The sequence below is a fragment of the Callospermophilus lateralis genome, chromosome 8 (assembly GCF_048772815.1).
Source record: "Callospermophilus lateralis isolate mCalLat2 chromosome 8, mCalLat2.hap1, whole genome shotgun sequence".
Lineage (NCBI taxonomy): Eukaryota > Metazoa > Chordata > Mammalia > Rodentia > Sciuridae > Callospermophilus > Callospermophilus lateralis.
In genome coordinates, this window is record NC_135312.1 from 104,836,445 (window position 1) to 104,857,497 (window position 21,053).

The following is a 21,053-nucleotide window of genomic DNA, read 5'->3' on the forward strand; positions in this document are numbered from 1 at the left end:
TTAAAACTGAGAAAATGGATTTAAAATGTGGAGCCAGTTGGAACTATCATGTTTTTTCTATGTCCTTCAAAGAATTAATGAGAAACATCAGTAAATAAGTTATTATTAGGTTTAACAGAAATCAAAGTTCTCTGTCCTACCTTGGAAACAGCCCATTCCTTTTTATTTGTCCATGTTGTAAATTATGCAAAACTGAAAAGCAAATATTAGGTACTTCATACATTATCTGTATTAATCAGTTTCTAAATATTAACAAAGTAAATGATTTTATTTCAATAATATTGCTTTCTAAGTAACTTAGTTTTTTTGTTACAGGAGATAACTGCAAGAGCACCGAATACAGCACTATGAAAAGCATGCTTTTAGATTTACAAAATCAAAAATATATTACCCAAGAAAATGAAAATCCTAACGGCAATGACATATCTCGGAAGAAGCTGTTGGTGGATCAAATGTTTAAATATTTTGATGCAGACAGTAACGGACTTGTAGATATTAATGAACTAACTCAGGTATGACTCATGATTAAATAAAAAAACCTTACTTGAATGTGACATACACAATATATTTACAGTTGGTGGAATTTATTATAAATATATATTTAATTAATTTATCAAAGTGTGGGAATATAAATTTAAAAGCAATATTACTTTCTCATAAATATTATTTTTAATTAACATTGATGTGATATTTTATAGTTAAAAAAGGTAGCTACTTTTGATGAATTGTTATACCTTAAATATTGAAAACAATTACAATTTTTCTAATAGATTTCATAAGATCACTACTGATATATTCTGGAACCTATGTAATGTTTAATTTCTATCAATCAATAAAAGCTGATTTACGCATTAGTTAAACAACAAGTAAACATATGTCTAGCACAGCATAAATAGATGCTATAAGGTAGTATTGAATACTAAGACAACCCAGTGTGTTTTACTAATCAAGGATCAGTTATAACATCCAATCTAGTTTTCATATTAAAACCAATTTGGACTGGGGGTATAGCTCAGTAGGGGAGTGCTTGACTTGCATGTACTAAGGCCATGGGTTCAATCCTCAGACCACACACATGCACACACACACACACACACAGAAAAAAAAACCTAAAATAATACTGTCCATTTTATGAAATTTCACTTCTTGAAAAATGTGTCATACAGATGATACATATTAACAATTATTAAAGAGAAGAATTTAAAAACAGAAGTTCGTTTTATTTATTTTTTCTACCAGGGATTGAACCCAGGGGTACTTAGCCACTGAACCTTTTTTTTTTTTTTTAATTTATAGACAGGGTCTCACTAATTTGCTGAGGCTGGCTTTGAACTCACAAGCCTCCTGCCTTAACCTCCTGAGTCACTGGGATTAGAAGCAGGTGCCAGTGGACCATGTTCAAAAGGTCATGCTTTTGAACCATCTCAGCAAAACACAGTTTATACATATCAGTGATATCTGAAGACTTGTTTGAAGGAAACAAACCACAATTTTATAATCCAGATTAGCTTTGTTGAGCAGTGGAAGTGTGATATATAGTAAACAAGATTTCTCCAAAAATGTAGACAGGTCCTAGGGAGTAATAGAGAGGAGAGACCAGTTTGGAGATAGAAAAATGACAAAAGAACCAATGAATTTTGCTAACTACTTGCTGATTCCTACATCATATTTTGAAGTGTATTTTGAACATGGTATTAACTGTGGACATGGGTTTCAGGGATAAAGTTAGAGAGGCAATTTACATAACATTATGCCATCTTTTATGATTAATTATATGGTACATTTTTAAAACCTGATATTGTAGAATATAAAACTTATTAAACAAGTATTTCTAAGCTTTGGTATACTATAACAATTTAAAAACTTCATATCAAAGTTACCTTGTGATTTTATCAAATTGATTTTCTTGTCATCCACCAGTCAAAACTATATCACTTTTCTCATTTTCTTAATGTATTCTGCATTTACTGAATACTTATTAAGTCCCAGGTATCAAGTTTCAAGGAATTGAGTACTGTAAGGTAAAATTAGAAGATATTTTAATTTATATATCGTGTTCACATACTTCATGATTTATTTCTCAAGAATGAATCTATTCTAAAACATGTTTTATAGCAATAAGAAGTTATTATTTAATTAAATTAAAATTAGCTTGGGTATATTTTCTTAGCTACCTTTAATTTGGACTCATTTTGTGTTTGAAAAGAGTTCAGTTCATGTGAAAGGTATGATGTGGAAGCAAAATGCTTTCCAAATCACATTTAGGTGATACATAGACAAGAAATCCATGAAAGCCATATGCTAGGAAGATTATGTTTATTGAATTCCTTTTGCATACATCATATTTTACTGCAAAAGGATATCTTGGTTATTTTAAAGTATTGATAATTACTAATATGGCTGATATCAGTAGGCATGACTTTTGTATGGATATGTGCTTTCAACTAATTTGGGAAAATATCAAGTAGCATGATTGATACAGAGTATGGTAAGAGTGTGTTCAGTTTGATAAAAAAAAACACCACACTGTCTTCTGAAATAGCCATATCATTTTGTTTTTGTATCAGTAGTGGATGAGAGTTTCTCTTGCTCCATATTACTGCCTGGTTTGGTCAGAGTTGTGAATTTTGACAATTGTAATAGATGTTTAATGGTATCTCATAGTAGTTTTAACTTGAATTTCTCTGATGACATATGGTATGTAGTATATATTTATATGGTTATTTGCAACATATATGTCTTTGGGGAGGTATGTAGGTTTTGGGTCATACATATTAACTAAGTGTTTTTCCCCCAATTGTTGACCTTTTTAAGAGTTCTTTAAATGCAGTGTTCTATCAGATTTTTTTTTCATATTGTCTCACAATCTATGACTTGTCTTCTCATTCTCTTGATATTAAGTTTTGCAGATCAGAACTTTTTAATGTTAACAAAGTTCATAAATTGTGATTTTGATATTGTATATTAAAAAGTCTTCACCATACCTAATGTCATGTAGAATTTCTCATATGTTGTATTCTAGAGTTTTCATAATTTTGCTTTTCACATTTAGATATATGAATGTTTTAGACAGTTTTTTTTAACTGTTGTGAATAATGAAACTGACCATAACAATTGGAGAGGAGGAAGAGTTTATTTGAATGCTCAAGGTTTCAGAGGTCTTAGTCTATAGAATGCTGGCTTCATTCCTTGGGCTTCGAGATGAGGCAGAACATCATGGCAGAAAATGTGGCAGAGGGAAGTAACTCACACGGTAATCAGAAAAAAGAGTGAGTCTCCACTTTCCAAATACAAATATTTACACCAAAACCATGCCCTAATTCCCACCTTCTCCTTCCATTCCCTACCACTTCAGTTACCACTCAGTTAAAGCCTATCATGGGATTAATTCACTGATTGGGTTAAGAATCTCAGAATCCAATCATTTCTCCTCTGAACCTTCTTGTGTTGTCCACAAGTGAGTTTTGGGCGACACGTCACATGGAAACCATAACAATGATCCATTCTGAGTCACTTTTCTGAAGAATCCAAAGTCTGTGTCTATTTTCTTTTCCTTCTTTCTTTCATTTTTTCATTCTTTTGTTCTTTTTTAAAATAATGTAGATATCCAGTTTTCCAGCATCATTTGTTGAACAGATTAATTTGTCCCATGGTATGGCTATTGTCTATGTGTCTTTTCAAAGATCAGTCAAATATATTTAGGAGAGTTTATTTCTAGGCTTTCTATTCTGTTTATTGATCTATTAACCTATTTTTTCACAAGTACTACATTGTCTTCATTATTACAGCTATATAATATGTCTTGAAGTTGGGTTTAATCGAACTTTGTTCTTCTCCTTCAATATCTTATTGTCCCTTCTGGGTTTTTTGCCTCTTCATTTGAACTGTAGACTTAGTTTTTTGATATCCACAAAATTACTGGCTAGAATTTTAATTGGGATTACATTTACTCTATAGATCAAGTTTAGAAGAACTGACATCTCGACAACATTGAATTCCTTCCTACAAAAATTAAATAGTTCTCTTTCATTGATTCTTCTTTGGTTTCATACATTAGCTTTCTTTGGCTTTCTTCATACATATATTTTATGCACATTTTAATAGATTTGTAGCTAGGTATTTCATTTTAAAAAGAAGTGATAATTTAAATTAGATTTTTTTTCAATCTCAATTTTACTTTTTAAAATATCTGGTATCTATGAAAGCAATAAACTTTTGTTTATTATAAATTTACTATAATTACTTATTAGTTATGGAATTTTTGTTAATTCTTTAAGATTTTCTACATATAACATCCTGATATTTGAACAAAGAAAATTTTGCTTTTTTCTTCCCAATCTGTGTACCTTTAATTTTCTTATTTTATCTTAATGCATTAACTAGAAATTTAGTACAATGTTGACAAGAACTGGTGAGAAGGAACATCTTTGCCATACACCTGATTTCATAGCAAAAGTGTTGAGTTTATTTACTATATTATTTATGATGTTACCTGTAGATTATTTTATAGTCATAGCTATTCTCCATCAAGGTAGACAGTTCTCTTGTATTTGTAGCTTATTTAGAATTTCTATCACAAATCAATGCTGAATTTTTTCAAATGCTTTTGATATATCCACTTATATGAAATTTTTCTTCCTAAGACTGTTGATATGATGAATTACATTGTTTGACTCTTGAATGCTCATCCAGCTTTATAATCTGGACAAAATACCAATTTCTTAAAGTGTGTAATTATTTTTATATATTTTTTGATTGATTTTCTAATAACTTGTTGAAGATTCTTCCATGTATTTTCACATAAAAATATTTATCTGTAGCTTTCTTTTTGGACTTTGGTTTGGTGCTAGGGAAATAATGGAGGACCCATAAAATAAAGTAGGAAGGGGATCCAAGATGGCAGGCCAGAGGGAGGCAGCATTCTGTGTCACTCTGTAACCTGGGTTAAACTAGTGGCATAGGAATCACAGCCACCATGTTGCACAGGGCTTTGGGCCTCAGTGTTAGAAAAGGACTCCCAACTCACTACTCATCCCCACAGATCTCCCCAGTACCTCAGCAGGACCACCAGCATAAGAAATGGCACAGAATCCTCAGATGCCCCCCCAGTGAAGGACACTCCGTTGCTACCCACACACAGTAACTCAAGCTTCCACTCCCTGTGGACCCCCATCTACTAACGTGGGCTCCCTCAGTTGCCTCCATCTTGGGCCTCAGCAGCTACTGCCATAGTCTCCTACTTGAGGTAGCCTGGATGCACGTGGGGACATCACAGGCTCTGAAGAAAACTGACAGCCACAATACTGAATGCCACAGAGCTCATACCTGAATGTATCACACAAAGCCATCACCTGGCTCCCCAACCTAACCCGAGACTCCATTGCTGAAAGCACCTGCCTCCATCTGGATTACCTCCATTACCACCTTTAGTCGGGGCAACTACCAGTTTGGAACCCAGATAGCCAGGTGAAGTATTAGAACTCTACAGGGGACTATAAACCTGTAGGGTAAAAACGGTAATGTCTTGGGTCCACAGAGCTAGAAAGGAAGACACCTGAGCAACATAAAAAGACAAGTGAAGAAAGTGCCCCAAATGAATCAAGATACCACATTATTAGAATCCATGGCCAGCACAGCAGATGACATGACAGAAAAAGAGTTCAGGATGTACATAATTAAAATGTTCTGTGAATTAAAGGATGATATAAGAGAGCAAAAAAAGGTAGCCTAAGATCATTTTGAAAAAGAGCTACATAAGCAAATACAGGAAGCAATAGATTATTTCAATAGGGATATAGAGATTCTAAATAAAAAACAAACAGAAATCCTTGAAATGAAAGAAACAAGAAAGCAAATTAAAAGCCAATAGAAAGCATCACCAACAGATTAGACTACTTGAAAGACAGGACCTCAGACAATGAAGACAAAATATATAATCTTGAAAAGAATGTAGATCACACAGTGAAAATGATAAGAAACCAGGAGCAGAAATTCAAGAAATATGGGATAGCATTAAAAAGACCAAATTTAAGAATAATTGGGATAGAGGAAGGTATAGAGTTACAAACCAAAGGAAGGAACAATGTATTCAATAAAATAATACTAGAGAATTTTCTAAATATGAACAATAAATTGGAAAACCAAAACCAAGAGGCTAACAGGACACCAAATGTACAAAATCACAACAGATCCATACCAAGGCACATTATAATGAAAATTCCTAACATACAGAATAAGGAGAGAATATTAAAAGCCATGAGAGAAAGAAATCAGATTGCATATAGGGAGAAACAATTAGGTTATGTGCAGATGTTTCAACCCAGACCCTGAAAGCTATTAGATCCTGGGACAACATATATCAAGCTCTGAAAGAAAATGGATGCCAACCAAGAATCTTATATCCAGCAAAATTACACTTTAGATTTGATGATGAAATAAAAACAAAAGTTAAAAGAATTTGTAGCTAGAAAAACTGCACTACAAAACATCCTTGGCAAAATATTCTATGAAGAGGAAATGAAAAACAACAATGAAAATCAGCAGAAGGAGGTATTACACTAAAGGAAAATCGAATCAGAGGCGAAACCTTGTCACATTAAATACCAAAGATAAACAAAATTGGCTGGCGATACAAATCATGTCTCAATAATAACGCTGAATGTTAATGGCCTAAACTCACCAATCAAAAGACATAGTCTAGAAGAGTGGCTCCAAAAAAAAAAAAAAAAAGATTCAACAATATGTTGCCTCCAGGAGACTCATAGGAAAAAAACATTCAAGACTGAAGGTGAAAGGTTGGGAAAAATCATACCACTCACATGGACTGTGGAAGCAAGCAGGAGTGTTTATTCTCCTACCAAATAAAGTTAACTTTAAGCTAAAGTTAATCAAAAGGGACAAAGGAGGACATTTTATACTGATCAAGACAAGAATACAACAATTAGACAAAACAGTTATAAAAATATATGTCCCAAACAATGGGTATCTATGTTCATAAAACAAATTCTTCTCAAGTTCAAGAGTCAAATAGACCACAACACAATAATTCTGGGTGACTTTTACACACCTCTTTCACCACTGGATAGATGTTCCAAACAAAAGATTAACAAAGAAATTATAGAACTCAATAATACAATCAATAACTTAGACTTAACTGACATATAGAAAATATTTCATCCTTCAATAAGCAATCATAGTTTCTTCTCAGCATCACATGGATCCTTCTCTAAAATAGAAAATATATTATGCAACTCTTAACAAATGTAAGAAAGTAAAGATACTACACTTCAGTCTATCAGATCACAATGGAATGCAGTTAGAAAGTTTCTTGAAAACATGACATTATGTACCTGTTAGCTATAACAATACTTACAAATCTAAGATTCAAAAGGATGCAATGGAATAATAATGGAGATTAAAGAGGACATATACTTAGGCTAGTGGATGAATCATTTACCAACATATTTCCATCATGCTCAACCTTCATATATATTTTGAATGCTTACAGTTGAATGATGGGTAAAAACAAATATTCAAAAACTGTTAAAAGCCATTAAAACTCATAAATCTAAATGCACAGTTTTGAACATGTAAAAAAGTTTCATTACCAATTTTACAAATGAAAAAAAAAATCTTGCAAAGGAAGATAAATAGTTTTGGTTTTTACAAGAAATTAGAAAAATGAGAAATAACATGCTATTTACTCTATTCATCTCATTGTAAGTGCTCTATCTCATATAGCTAGCATTTTTTCTTATCAATTAGACTAAGTTTTAGGAAACAGTAAAAGCATTGTTTTAAACAATGCAACACAAATTTATCATGAAGAAGCTAAATATTTTAATCAAATATATTTTACAATTTAAATATTTTAAAAATGTATGGCTCAATAAATTTCCATTGTTCCATTTGTACTTGATTTTTAGCTCTAAAATGCTTATCTACTTGCAAAATGTAACATGGACGAGACATATGAGGGAGATAGAGGGTGTGTTTTCACCACAAATTGCAATTTGAAATCCATTTTAGATTAAATGTTTTCTGCATTTTTTCTTTCCTTTTTCTCTGTCTAGGATGAACCTCACATTTTCTATCCCCTAGATGTAGTTTTCAAGTTTCTCTCTCACTCCAGTACAGGACTTTTCCTGGTACTAAAAATTCTTTACCTTGCAAAAATTGTTTCTATTTTTCTTCTTCCTCCTAAATTTGTACAGCCAAATACATCATATTTTACTCTTTCCAATATCTAATTTGCATGAAAACTAAAAACAAATTACCAAGTATATCACTATCAACATCTAAAACTAGAATCCATCACACTCTCCCCTCAGGGACCACATGTATAGGCAGTCTTACCACCAGTAGAAACCCTGCCTATCTCATCTCTGTAAACTGGATCTCTCTCTTCCTTTTTCTAAATTGTTTCCTTCAACACTAAAATTGTAGAACTCTCTTTAAATATTTTATAAAAAAAAAATAAAATTTTAACCTCATTAATGCTTGCTTCTGGGATAATTATCCTTGCCACACTATGCTCCAAATTGACTTAACTTTTGAAAGTATGTCTCAGGGAATAATAGCCCAGTACAGAGATCAAAACAAACATGTAAAGGTTTTTTTGTTTTGTTTTGTTTTTTAATTCCTGGTCACAAACTTAACTGAGGTATCCTTTTATTCCCCCTTAAGTAATGGATATATGTCTTTTATGGTCAGGATCTTTGCCACATACCACAAACATTTTAGATTATAAGAACATGTATTATTCCTAAAACAGACCTGGATGTGTGATGCTTGAAATGGAGATTTCAGGATGAAATGACCTAAGATGTATAGACGCTTCCTCCTGGCAGACTAGCATGCAGAAAATGGTCATTGGAAGGAAGAAAGATTCATGACAAGAAAGATTCATGAATGAGCCAGAGTTCTTCAGAGTGGCTTTTTCAAATGGATAGTGAAGTCACTAAGGACATTGAAAGAGTAGGGTTGCATAGAAACATTCTGAACCAAGAGCTGAAGCCACTAGTGAATTGTGGAGAAGGAATAGGAAAGAATTATGTAGCTGAATGGCTGAGATTCAAAAGGATGAGCTTGCTTGCTCTATCTTATCTATCTATAAATCATTTATCTATATTTCCATTTATCTGTCTGTAGAAGATTAGTTTGTAAGAGGAAATAATCCCAAAATGTTCAGAGAGAACTGTTCAATTATCTACCATCTTCTTTATTAAGGTCAAATGGATGTGGAAGAAAAATCAGACTCCAATTAAATAATCGAAATTACTGGGAAAAAGGCTTTATTAAATAATTGCCAGATTTTGTTAAAGTCAATAGGGGATGAACATATTTTTGTAAGAAACTAAAAGCAAAATATGTTTTTAATCAGAGAGTGGGATTTCCAGAGTGAAAATTATGGGTTTCATTTGGGAGTAGTCATGACTGGGTCAAAGGGGGATTAGGTTGAATTTGGAAATAATGCAAAGCAATTCAGGGAGACTTGGACTTCATAAAGCCACAAAGGTAAACCAAGGAAAGAAGAAAAAGGAGATTTGTATAAATTTATTGCTTCCAGCATAACCTTTACTCAGTTTTTCCAAACCGTGCTGATGAGGGGATTGAAAAAGAGACACACACAGAAAGAGGGACTTGGTTCAGCCGACCTCCTATAGCTGAGAACTGAGAATAAGCAGGCTCTATGGGTTACTTTATAGGGTTTTTACATCAAAGAAATTCATTGTGAGAAAGTTTGTTGTGAGAAAGCCAGTCTCAGCAAAAGTGAGGGGCTAAACACAAACAACTCAATGAGACTCTGTCTCTGAATAAAATACAAAATAGGGCTGGTGGTGTAGCTCAGTGGTCTAGTACCTCTGAGTTAAATCCCCAGTACCTGCTCCTCAACCAGCCACAAAAAAAAAAAAAAAAAAAAAAAAAACAAACAACAACAACAACAACAAAAAAAAAAAACCAGAACTGAGGTCAAAAGTTTGAGTAGCCCAATTACAGTCATTAGGCTGCTCCCACAATTCTTCCTGGCCTGGGCAGGTGGTGCCTGAACCTTAGGTGCTGAACTGATAAACTCCATGGAAATCTTGGAATTTACCTTTAAACAGGGTGTCACCAGACAACCAGGCAGACTTCTAGGGTGCCTTTGCACCTAAAAACTAACAAAGGAGGTGTCTCTGGTTAGTTCAAAGCAATGATTTATTCACTGCTCCTCACACAAATTGTCTCCTAAAAGAGAATGGACAATTATTTCTCAATTCATACAGTAGTTCTCCCTTATCTGCAGGTAATATGTCCTAAGACTCCCAAAGGATGCCTGAAGCAACAGATAATGCTGAACACTGCAAATATTACATTTTTCTACATATGCACATCTATGATAAATTTCAGTATCTGTTAGTTATAGTAAGAATTTAATGGGAATGAAATTGAAGTTTTGAGATGAAACTCAATTCCCAGCTTCTGCTGGCAGGTAAGACTGGAGTTTCTCTGCTTTGGCTGGTGGATAGGGTTTGCATAAGTTTGCAAACCTCTGCAGGGGAAAAGTATTGCAATTCTTATTGGAAGGTTATGCCCTTCAGTTTTAAAGCAAACCCCAGAAGCTCACCATCAATTTCTTTTTTTTAACGGGTTCTTGTCTTGTGAATTTAAAGAATGAAATCCATAGAAGGCTTACGGAAGAATAAAACCAGGAATTCTTGTAATGCAAGAGGGGACCCCAGATTAGGTTTTCTCATTCCGAGTATGTATATGTAGCACTTAGGCCACTGCTATTGGTCCAAATTTATGCTAAAACAGGGTGTTTAATAATGCTATTGGTTAGACCTGAATCCCACTCAGGTTTGCCTTACTTCCATTTTCCCCCTGCTTCTGGAAGTTGAAGTCATTGAAATGTGCATGCTCAGTGGGGTGTTTGGTGCTGCTGTGCTGCTTGGAGTGCACTTCTGCAGTGAACATCCATACTGTGCATAGGCCCAGTTGCCATAAGGTGATAGGTTGTCTTACCAAGCTCACCTTGATGCTATCCTGCTGAGCTTCTGGCCCAGGTTGCCCTGTCAGGCTTTGCACCACAGCAAGGTGTGATGCTTGCTGCCTGTGCTTCAGCCAAGTCAGCTACCACTCTGCTGCCTCTCTCCTGGGAGCTTCTCTGCAGTTGGCTGGCTGAACCATTTGGTGGCTGAGGAGCCAGGTCAGTAATAACTAATAATACAATAAAACCATTTTTACAGTGTGAAGTAACTAAAATTTCCAGCATCATTATTTTTGTAGTTTAGGTCGGTATTGTTACTTGAACACAAACACTGCAATATCACAACATCCCATAGGATAACCAAGTAACTATTGCGAAGGTGACTCTACAACTTGAATAAGCAGGGTAAAGGGATGATGCATGCCCCTGGTTCAGTGACCCTTATGGTGCAAAGTTTCATTATTCTACTCAGATAACAAACTGTTTAATTTTAGAGTTTTCAATTTAATATTTCTAGACCACAGTGAGTAATGAAGTTATGGAAAACAAAACCACAGAGAAGGGAGGATTACAGTACATTTAGTTCTACAAGTAAGAAAATCAGATATTCTGTAGACTTTACTGGGTAGAATGGCAATCTTGACTTTGTTAACAGTGTACATACAGAATTTAAAGTAAAATGGTGTCAACAACTTGGAAAATCTGTTTCTCTGGCTTTTCCAAGTTTGAAAATATGAAATAATGGCAGTAAGCAAAGTCATTCCCTTGTGATTCTAAGTTTAAATAAGCAGCTGCATCAAGTATATTCATTTAAGTTTTTCTCAAGATTCTGTCATTTTAATAAGCTGATTCACATTAGAAATGCATATTAGAATGAAATGTTTTCCTAATGTTCATACATGCCACCTCTTTATTAAAATAATAAAAAAGAACTGCTTGTTCACAGGATTTAGATTATGTTATACATATTTGACTTAAAATGCCATTCGCTCAATGACTACTATATGTAAATACATTTACAAAATTAAATAAAAAGCAAGACTAAATAAGAGTTGAATTTTTCAAGCTAACAGGATGGGAATAGCAATCATGTTTTTTCAACATTTGAATGTATCAAGTATTTGCAATTTATTATAATTGTTACTTAGAAAAAGGACACAGTTAATCTTTATTTTCAATTGATAAAGACTATTATGGTTTTAAAAATTTTTTGAAAATGTTATATCTAGTCCCCACATTTATTTGCTATAAAATTAGTAAGAATTGCTTTGTCTCACAGATAAAAATCTGTTTCAGTGGGTTCAAACTAAATAAAAATGAACAGAGATAGAAAAATTGTGGTATATGTATTAACAATTGTAATGCAAAAAAAAGAATAGCATTACTTAGATTAGGTAGAGGGATGTGAAAGGAGGGGAAGGCAGGGTGTGTGGGGATAAGAAAGATAGTAGAATGAAACAGGCATTATTACTTTATGTATGTATGTGACTGTATGACCAATGTGATTCTACAATATGTATACTCAGAAAAATGAGAAATTATATCCCATCTATGTATTATATATCAAAGTATATAAATGCATTCTACTGTCATGTATAACTAATTAAAACAAAAAATTAAAAAAAAACAAACAAAAAAATGAATAAGCACTGTCTATGGACACAGAAGTGAGTAAATGAAGATTTCCAGGGAATGCCATGGTAATTAATTCTATCTAACACAAAGAGGGAGGGCACAAAAGAATTTGTCTAAATAATTCCTTAGAGAAAAAATAGACAAATTTTTTTCTTTTATTTGTTTGTTTGTTTGTTTGTTTATTGTTTGTGTGCATTTAAAAGCCCGTAATCTTATTAGGCAGCTGAAAACCAGGTGCTTGACTTAGACTGGCATTGTCCGTGTCAATAGATAGATCACACACACACACAGACACACACACACACACACATATACATAAAATAGCATCAAAGAATGAATTATTTACATATATAAATATAATACATATATAACCATATTATACATCATAAACATATATCTATAATATATGGATATGATATATAAAAACACATTACATTGGTCTGGGGTTGTGGCTCAGAGATTCAGGGTTTGCCTGGTATGCATGAGGCACTGGTTTTGATCCTCAGCACCACATGAAGTGAACTAAAGATATTGTGCCCACCTATAAACTAAAAAAAAATATTTAAAAAACACATTAATATATATGTGCATATATATATACATATATGTGTGTGTGTGTGTGTGTGTGTATATATATATATATATATATATATATATATATATATGCGTGCATATCAGTCATACTCAAGCATTTATCATTTATTTATCATGAAAGCATTAAGTATCTTTTCTTCCAGGTCTTTGGAAATATAGATTACATTGTCATTCTCTGTGTGCAATGGCACATCAGATCTCATCTCTCCCTTCTTACTGTGACTTAGGACTTATTGACTAACCTTTCCCCACCCGTCCTTCTTCCCTACTCTTCTCTGCCTCTGGTAACTGATATTCTAAGTTCAATTTCAATGAAATCTACTTTTGTATATTCTACCTATTGAGATCTTGCACTTTCTGGGCCTGTCTTATTTTACTTAGTAAGTTATCTTCTAGTTCCAACCATGACAGGACAATTGGCAGGGTTTTATGTTTTTTTATGGGTGAATAGGATTTCATTGTGGGCATGCACTTCATTTTCTTCATTAATTAGCTGGGCACATAGATTGATTACATTTCTTGACTGTTAAATAGTTCTGCAATGAACACAAGTGTGAAGGAATCTCTTTGACATATTAATGTCATTTCCTTTGAATATGTATCCAGTAGTGGGACTGCTACATCGTGTACAGAAGTATTTTTATTTTTTGAGGAAATTTCATACTGTTTTCTATAATGGCTCATTTACATTTTCTATAATGCACTTATTTACATTCCCACCCCTGGTGTATAAATATTTCCTTTCTCCATATCTTTACCAGTACTTTTTGACTTTTTGATAGTAGCCATTCTAAATGGATTGTGGAGATTTTTCATTATGGTTTTGATTGTATTCTTTCATGATTAATGCTGTTGAGCTTTTTTCATATACCTGTTGACCATTGGATGTCTTCTTTTGATTAATCTCTTTTATCAATTTTGCCCATTTATTAATTGGGTTGTTTGGATTTTTTTGCCACTGAATTGTTTGGGTGCATTACATAATAGAATATTAATTCCTTATCAAATATATGGTTTGAAAATATTTTCTCTTATTCTATTCATTGTATCTTTTTGTGTTATTTTCTTTGCAGTGTAGAAATTTTTTACTTTAATAAAATCCAATTTTTCTTTTTTGATTGTTTGTTCCTGTGCTTTTGGGATTTTAACAAAAAATTCTTTACCATTTCAATATCATGAAGTATTTCCCCACTGTTTTCAGGTCTTTCATCTGTCTGGAGTTCATTTTTGGATATGTGAGAGATAAGGAACTATTATTATCCACATATAGACTTCTAATTTTCCCTGCACCATTTATTGAAGAGACTGTCTTTTCTTCTATGCATGTTCATAGGAACTTGTCAGAGATCACTTACTTGAGTATATGTGGGTTTACTTATAGACTCTCTACCCTGTTCCTTTGGTGTATGTGTCAGCTTTTATGCCAATATCATGTTGTTTTGATTACTTGCACGTTCAGGTTAGATTTATTACTTTTTATTGCTTTGTTTGCTATTGTTTTTGTGGTTTCATGTGAATTGTAAATTTTTTTTTTCTTTTTCAGTTTTGTAAAGATGTCATTGGTATCTGAATAGGAATTGCCTTGAACCTGAAGATTACTTTAATTATTAATTTTAAAATATTGAGTATTCCAATCTATAAATATGGATGTTTTCCAATTTTAGCATCATATTCAATTTGTTTTATCAATATTTTATACTTTTAATTGTAGAGATTTTATACGTCTTTGGTTTTAATATTTTTCTTCAGTATTTTTTATTTCTAGATACTGCAAATGGCGATTGCTTTGTTGAGTTCTGTTTCCAAAAATTTGCTCTTGGTGTACCAAAATGCAATTGATTTTTGTATGCTAGTCTTATATCCTGAAACCTTGAAGAATTTATTCATTATTTCTAATTTTTTTTGGTTGAAACTTAAGGATTTTCTTTATGTAAGTTCATGGATGCAAAGAGAGAAAGTTGGCTCCTTTCTTTCCAATTTGAATAACCTTGATTTCTTTCTCCTGCTGAATTGTTCTGGCTAGAACTTGTATTACTCTGTTGAATAAAAGTAGTGAAAGTGGGCACTTTTGTCACATTCTTTACTTAGAGAATATATTTTCAAATGTTTCCTGTTCAGTGGGATATTAGCAATGGGCTTGTTTTAAATGGCCTTTTTTACATTGAGGTAATTTCCTAGTATACCTCATATTTTTTAGAGTTTTTTAAATAAAGTGATGTTGAATTGTATCCATTTTTTCCTGCATCTTTGAGATGACCTTATGGTGGCTGTCCTTTATTGTTGTGGTATATCACCTTTAAGGATATGTCTATGTTGGACCATCTTTAAATTCCTGGGATGATTCCCACTTGATCAAGGTAAATAATTTTCTCCATGTTTAATTAGATTAACTTTTTTTTAGTATTTTGTTGAAGGTTTTTGCCAAAGGTACTTATAAGAAATATTGTCCTATAGATTTCTTGCTTTTTAAAAAAAATCTCTTTGTGGTATCACAATAACACTTACCTCATAGAATGAGTTTGTAGAATTCCCTTTTCTTTAGTTTATTGGAATAATTTGAGAACTGTTAATATTAGTTCCTTAAATGTTTAGTAGAATTCAGCAATAGATTTTTTTGATGAAAGACTTTTTATTACTGATAAATCTTTTTTTTTTTAAAGAGAGATGAGAGAAAGAGAGACAGATGAGAGAAAGAGAGAGAATTTTTTTAACATTTATTTATTTTAGTTCTCAGCGGACACAACATCCCCGCTTTGCATGTGGTGCTGAGGATCGAACCTGGGCCACACGCTTGCCAGGCGAGTGTGCCACCGCTTGAGCCACATCCCCAGCCCCTGATAAATCTTATTGTTATACATCTGCTCAGCTTTTTTATTTCCTCATGATTCTGTTGTGATAAGGTGTATGTGTCCAGGAGTTTGTCCATTTCTTCCAGGTTATAAACCTTGTTGGGTTATAGTTGTTCTTAAAAGGCTTTGATTATCCTTTGAATTTTGGAGGAGTTAGGTTCAATGTGTCATTATTCATCTGGGATCTTATTTATTAGTGTTTTCTCCCTTTATTCTTCTTAGTTAATTTAATGGTTTCTCCGTTTTATTTAACTTTTTGAAAATTCAGCTCTTCATTTCATTGATCTTCTGCGTTGTGTTTTATTTCTGATCTGATTATATTATTTCATTCCTTCTACTAATTTAGGATTGGGTTTGTTCTTGGTTTTCTATTTTCATGAGGTTTAATAATGGGTTATTTACATGAGGTCTTTCTGCTTTTTGGATGTGGGTACTGATCCCTATAAAAGGTACAAACAGGTATCCCTTTTGCTTCATCACAGAGATTTGGATATGGTGTGTTTCCACTCTCATTTGTCTCAAGAATTTTTAAAATAATCTATTGATTGTTCATGAGTATATTGTGCATTTCCATGTAATTGTTTATTTTCTGAGTTTTCTTTTTCTTTTATTATTTTTAGGTTTTTGTTGTTGTTTGTTTGTGTCATCGGGCATTGAACCCAGGCACTTCCACATGTTAAACAAATGCTCTGTCTTTGAAATTCATCTCAGAACTTTTAAAAAATTTATTTAAGAGGCAGGGTCTTCCTAAGCTTTCCAAGCTGGTGTTCAAATTGCAGTTCTCCTGCCTCAGCCTCCCAGATAGCTGGGATTTCAAGCCTGTGCCACCATGCTTGACTGATATCTGGTTTTATTGCATTGTGGTACACTTCATATAATTTCCATTTTTTAAAAATCTATTGGTCCTTCTTTTCTGACCTACCATATGATCTATCCTGGAGAATGCCCCATGTTCTGTTGTGAATGTGTATTTATTCTGCTGCTGTTGGATAGAATAGATGTCTGTTTGGTCTAGGATCTCTTTTTACTATGTGGTTTTCTACTTGACTTTTCGTCTGGATGATCTGCCCAATCTTGAAGTTCTCAACTGTGATTATATTGGTGCTCTCTCTCTCTCTCCCTTTAGGTCTAGTAAACTTTTACTACCGCTGTTTTTTTTATTTTATATATTTTTTTGCAGTTATTTTTTCTTCCCCATTAACAGTCTTCGTTATTAAATGGTTTTTCTTAAGAAGTATATTTTAATTACTTGTGTGATAATTTGGATGTATCTATTATATATTTTTGCTTTGTGATTACCATGAGGCCTGAAATAGCTATCTTTTGATTATAATAAGCTATTTTAAAATTAACATTGATGTGAAAGACAAGAAAATAAACAAAAAGGAAAGAATATGAACAAAAACCTTTACACTTGCCTTCTATTTTTTGCCCACTGTTTGAATTTTGATATTGCAATTTACATCTTTTTTGTATTGCCTATTACATACAACTAGGCAATAAATAACATGTTAATATAGCAATTATATTTCTAATTATTTGGGATTTTAGTCTTCATAGAAAACATATAAAATATTTTGTACCACATTTATAATATTAGAGCATTGTGAATTTGTATAGTTACTAGTACCAGTATGAGTTTTATGCCTTCTTGTGTTTTCTTCTTAGTCATTATCATCTTGTTTTTCAGTTTTTAGAATTTCCATTAGCATATGGGGACATCACCCATAGCTGCCAGTTTATCTCAGTGTGACTATCTCATAGCACTCTCTCTTTGCCTCTAAGGTAATGGTATGAAGACTACAGTCAGGCAATTTGAAATAATCTTTTGTGTTACTTGTATATTTTCTATTGCTGCTTTCAGAATTCTCTTTGTCTTTGACCTTTAAGAGCACAAATATAATTATGTCTTAGAGTAGACATAAAGGTTGAGTTAAAATCTGGTGTCCTTTGCCTTACTTTACCTGAATATTTGATCCTTCTGTAGGGAAGTTTACTCCAATAATTCAAATATTTGTTCTTTTCATGCTGCCCCACAGTTTCTGTGAGCTTTCTTCATTCCTTTTCATTCTTCTTTCCCTTTTTTTAAAAAATTTTTCTCCTCCAATTGTGTTTTCAAGTAACCTGTCTTCCAAGCTTACTTAGTCTTTCTTCAGTTTGACTGATTCTGATATGGACACCTTCTTTCATGTTTTTCATTTCACTTAGTGTACTTTTCAGCTTCAGAATTTCTGATTCATGTTTTAGAATTATTTCTGTTGTTCTTCTGATACATTACTAGATTGTCTCTTTTCCTTTTCTTAAAGTTTGTTGAATTTTCTTAAAATAGCTATTTTAAATTGAGAGTTTTTATATATCAATTGCTTTATGGTTGGTTTTAGGTGTCCTATTTCTTAGGTGATATCCTGATTTCTAGAAAGTTTTGATGTTTGTTAATGTATATTGATGTGTGTGCATTGAACAATTAGGTATGTATTTTAGTCTCCATAATGTATTTTAGTTTTTAACCTATCTTTCTAGAAATTCTAAACAGGATGTCTATAGTAGACATCAGATGTCTATAGTAGACATCTATAGTAGAGTCAGTCCCTTGACTGCCAATGCCAATTTCTCTGAACCTGTGCTAACCTCTGTACAAAACAGCAGTACATGGTCCCCTAAGTTCAGTTTTGCTGCAAGACTATGATTGATTTGTTGTCACTGTTTCAGAATTAGAGAGTACCTAAAACCCAAGTTTGTTTCAAATTTGCAACTGTTATGTTGTTTAGGACAGATTGAAAGAGTGAGTAAAAAGGGAAGTTGGTTCCAGTAAGTATCCAAATGTGACCATTGTTGATGCAGATTCCACATCCAAAGTCACTAGGTTGTGGTCAGATACTGCAAGGTTCTACTCAGCACTGAGCCTTACAATAGAAGGTTGGTTCTAGACTCAAAAGCAATTAGATGTGCCTACTTCCTGGTTTTTCCTCCAAGCACACACTGACTCTTTCCATGGTGTGCATCCTGGAGTTGGAAGGGGAATGGAGTGTGCAATCCCCTGGTCACTGAAGTCATTGTCATGCTAAGTTGTGCCCAGATCCCACCATCTTTAAGAGCAGCACAGCACAAGGGAAGGACCAAAGTCTACACTGCCATGACATTCCAGGTGTTGATAAATAGTTGTGGTCTGAGACTCCTTTAGTCAATCAGACATGACACAGGCTAGAATACACATCTATACCACCAGGGCTTCAGGTCTCTGTCTGTTACCAAGGTGAATCTAGAAGCTCTTTTCTCAAGCACTGGCTTGGATTCATTAAGCTCTGCCCTGTGTTGGGTTTCCTCCTAACATGTTGAACACTGAGTTCCAAGATAAAGTTCTAGATTTATTTTCCTCTCTATTACACACAACAGATAGTGCATTTCTCCAAAATGTTCTCCCAAGTTCAGAAAAGGAATCAGTCTTATGGTGGAGTCAATTTTCTGACCACCAAAATTCATGATCAGCATAGTTATATGTGAAGCTTATAGTTGCAGGTCCTTTACAGCCTTAAAAGTGTACCTAAAGCCTATACCACAGCTGGTAGAAATTTCAGCTGATTTGGCTGAAATAGGAACCCTCTCCACTGTGGTGCAAATCTCCATCTGGACCCAGGGCTGGTCCAAAGTCTTCATCTATAGGAACTGGCCTGTAGACCAATTTTTCATTCTTCCTGGTGTTATAGTTCACTATGTGGGCCTGGAAAGGAGTTTTGAGGCAAAAAATTCTGTTTACTTACCTACCTTATGCTTCAGTGCATGGGATCATTCTCTGTGCTGTAACATCTGAAGTCAGGAGAGAAATAGTAGAGTCAGTCCCTTGACTGCCAATGCTAACTGGAGTCAGAGTCTATGGTGCTCAGCACAGTACTGGATTTCCCAGTACCAGCTTGGTACTGAGTTCTGAGTCTAATGCCTGCTCTTTATTCCCTTTCTCTTTCCCATGTCAAAGGCATTTTTCTTCATTTCATATTACTTGGAGTTGGGCAAGGTTAAGTCTTTCCTTTCTGAGTGTTTCTTTGCTTATGATTATGCCAAAATCAGTTACCATTTTGTCTTATCTGGTTGTGTTAACTTTTGTGAATGATTTCTTTTCTTTCTTTTATTTATTTATTTTTTTGTTGGTATGAACAGGTGCTTAAATTGGGGCAACTTTCCTTGGTGGTCTTATTCCACAATCTGCTTTGCCCCTCCCCATTGGACACTGTTTTTTTGTCTATCTTCTTGCCTTCTGTGTTTTCAGAACCTGGGACAGTGGCTGGCATGTAGTAAGGAGTAAAAAATGATATCTTATATAGATGGTTGACCAAATGATTGAAGGAGAATGGAAAGGAGAATACTTTATCTTGGGGAGAGATAGTTGGGTTTTGCTCTTGTTGTTTATTTTGGGATGGAAAGAATATAGTCTCTAAGCATTGAGTCATCTCTGAGTTATGACAGTACTTATGCAACTTTGACAGCTCTGCAATATTGAAATTAAGTATGCACCCTCTCTGGAATGCTGAGTGTTTGAGCTGTCCTGATGCAAAACATTCTGCTATTGCTTCAACCTTGTCCTAACCTGTATGGAGTCAAAGAATCATGCAACCTGACATCAGGTCAGGAAAATAATGGATTTTTAAAATTTTTGTCTACCTTGAAGGAGTTTGGGATTATCTTCACTATTTTACAATGTGCACTAAATGCAATTATGATTGGCCTCCTTGACTGAGGCATGATTAAAAATTATTTACATTTCAATAAATTCAGTGTGTCTGGCTCTGTCATCAATTGTTACTTTAGAAAGAATACATGCATTTTGAGGATCCTCAAAATGAGAAGTTTTTGGAACCAGTGCCCAGACAATAAATGAAAGAACTGCAGGAAGTTACCAAGGCCCTACATATTTGGATCACTATGCCAAAGAGTTATATTACATACTGGAGAAGGAAATATACTAATATATTCCATCGTACTTTGTTCTCAACAGTCAGGCAAACACTTTACAG

The 21,053-nt window shown here is 33.6% G+C and overlaps 1 protein-coding gene across 3 annotated transcripts in view; it reads left to right on the forward strand.

Moving 5' to 3' along the window:
• Fstl5 (follistatin like 5) overlaps positions 1 to 21,053 on the forward strand; it is a 722,640-nt gene that overhangs the window by 335,921 nt on the left and 365,666 nt on the right. For all 3 annotated transcript variants that reach the window (XM_076864750.2, XM_076864751.2, XM_076864749.2), the window contains exon 4: positions 316 to 512. In XM_076864750.2, the coding sequence (XP_076720865.1) occupies positions 316 to 512 (197 nt within the window). The remainder of the gene's footprint in view (positions 1 to 315; positions 513 to 21,053) is intronic.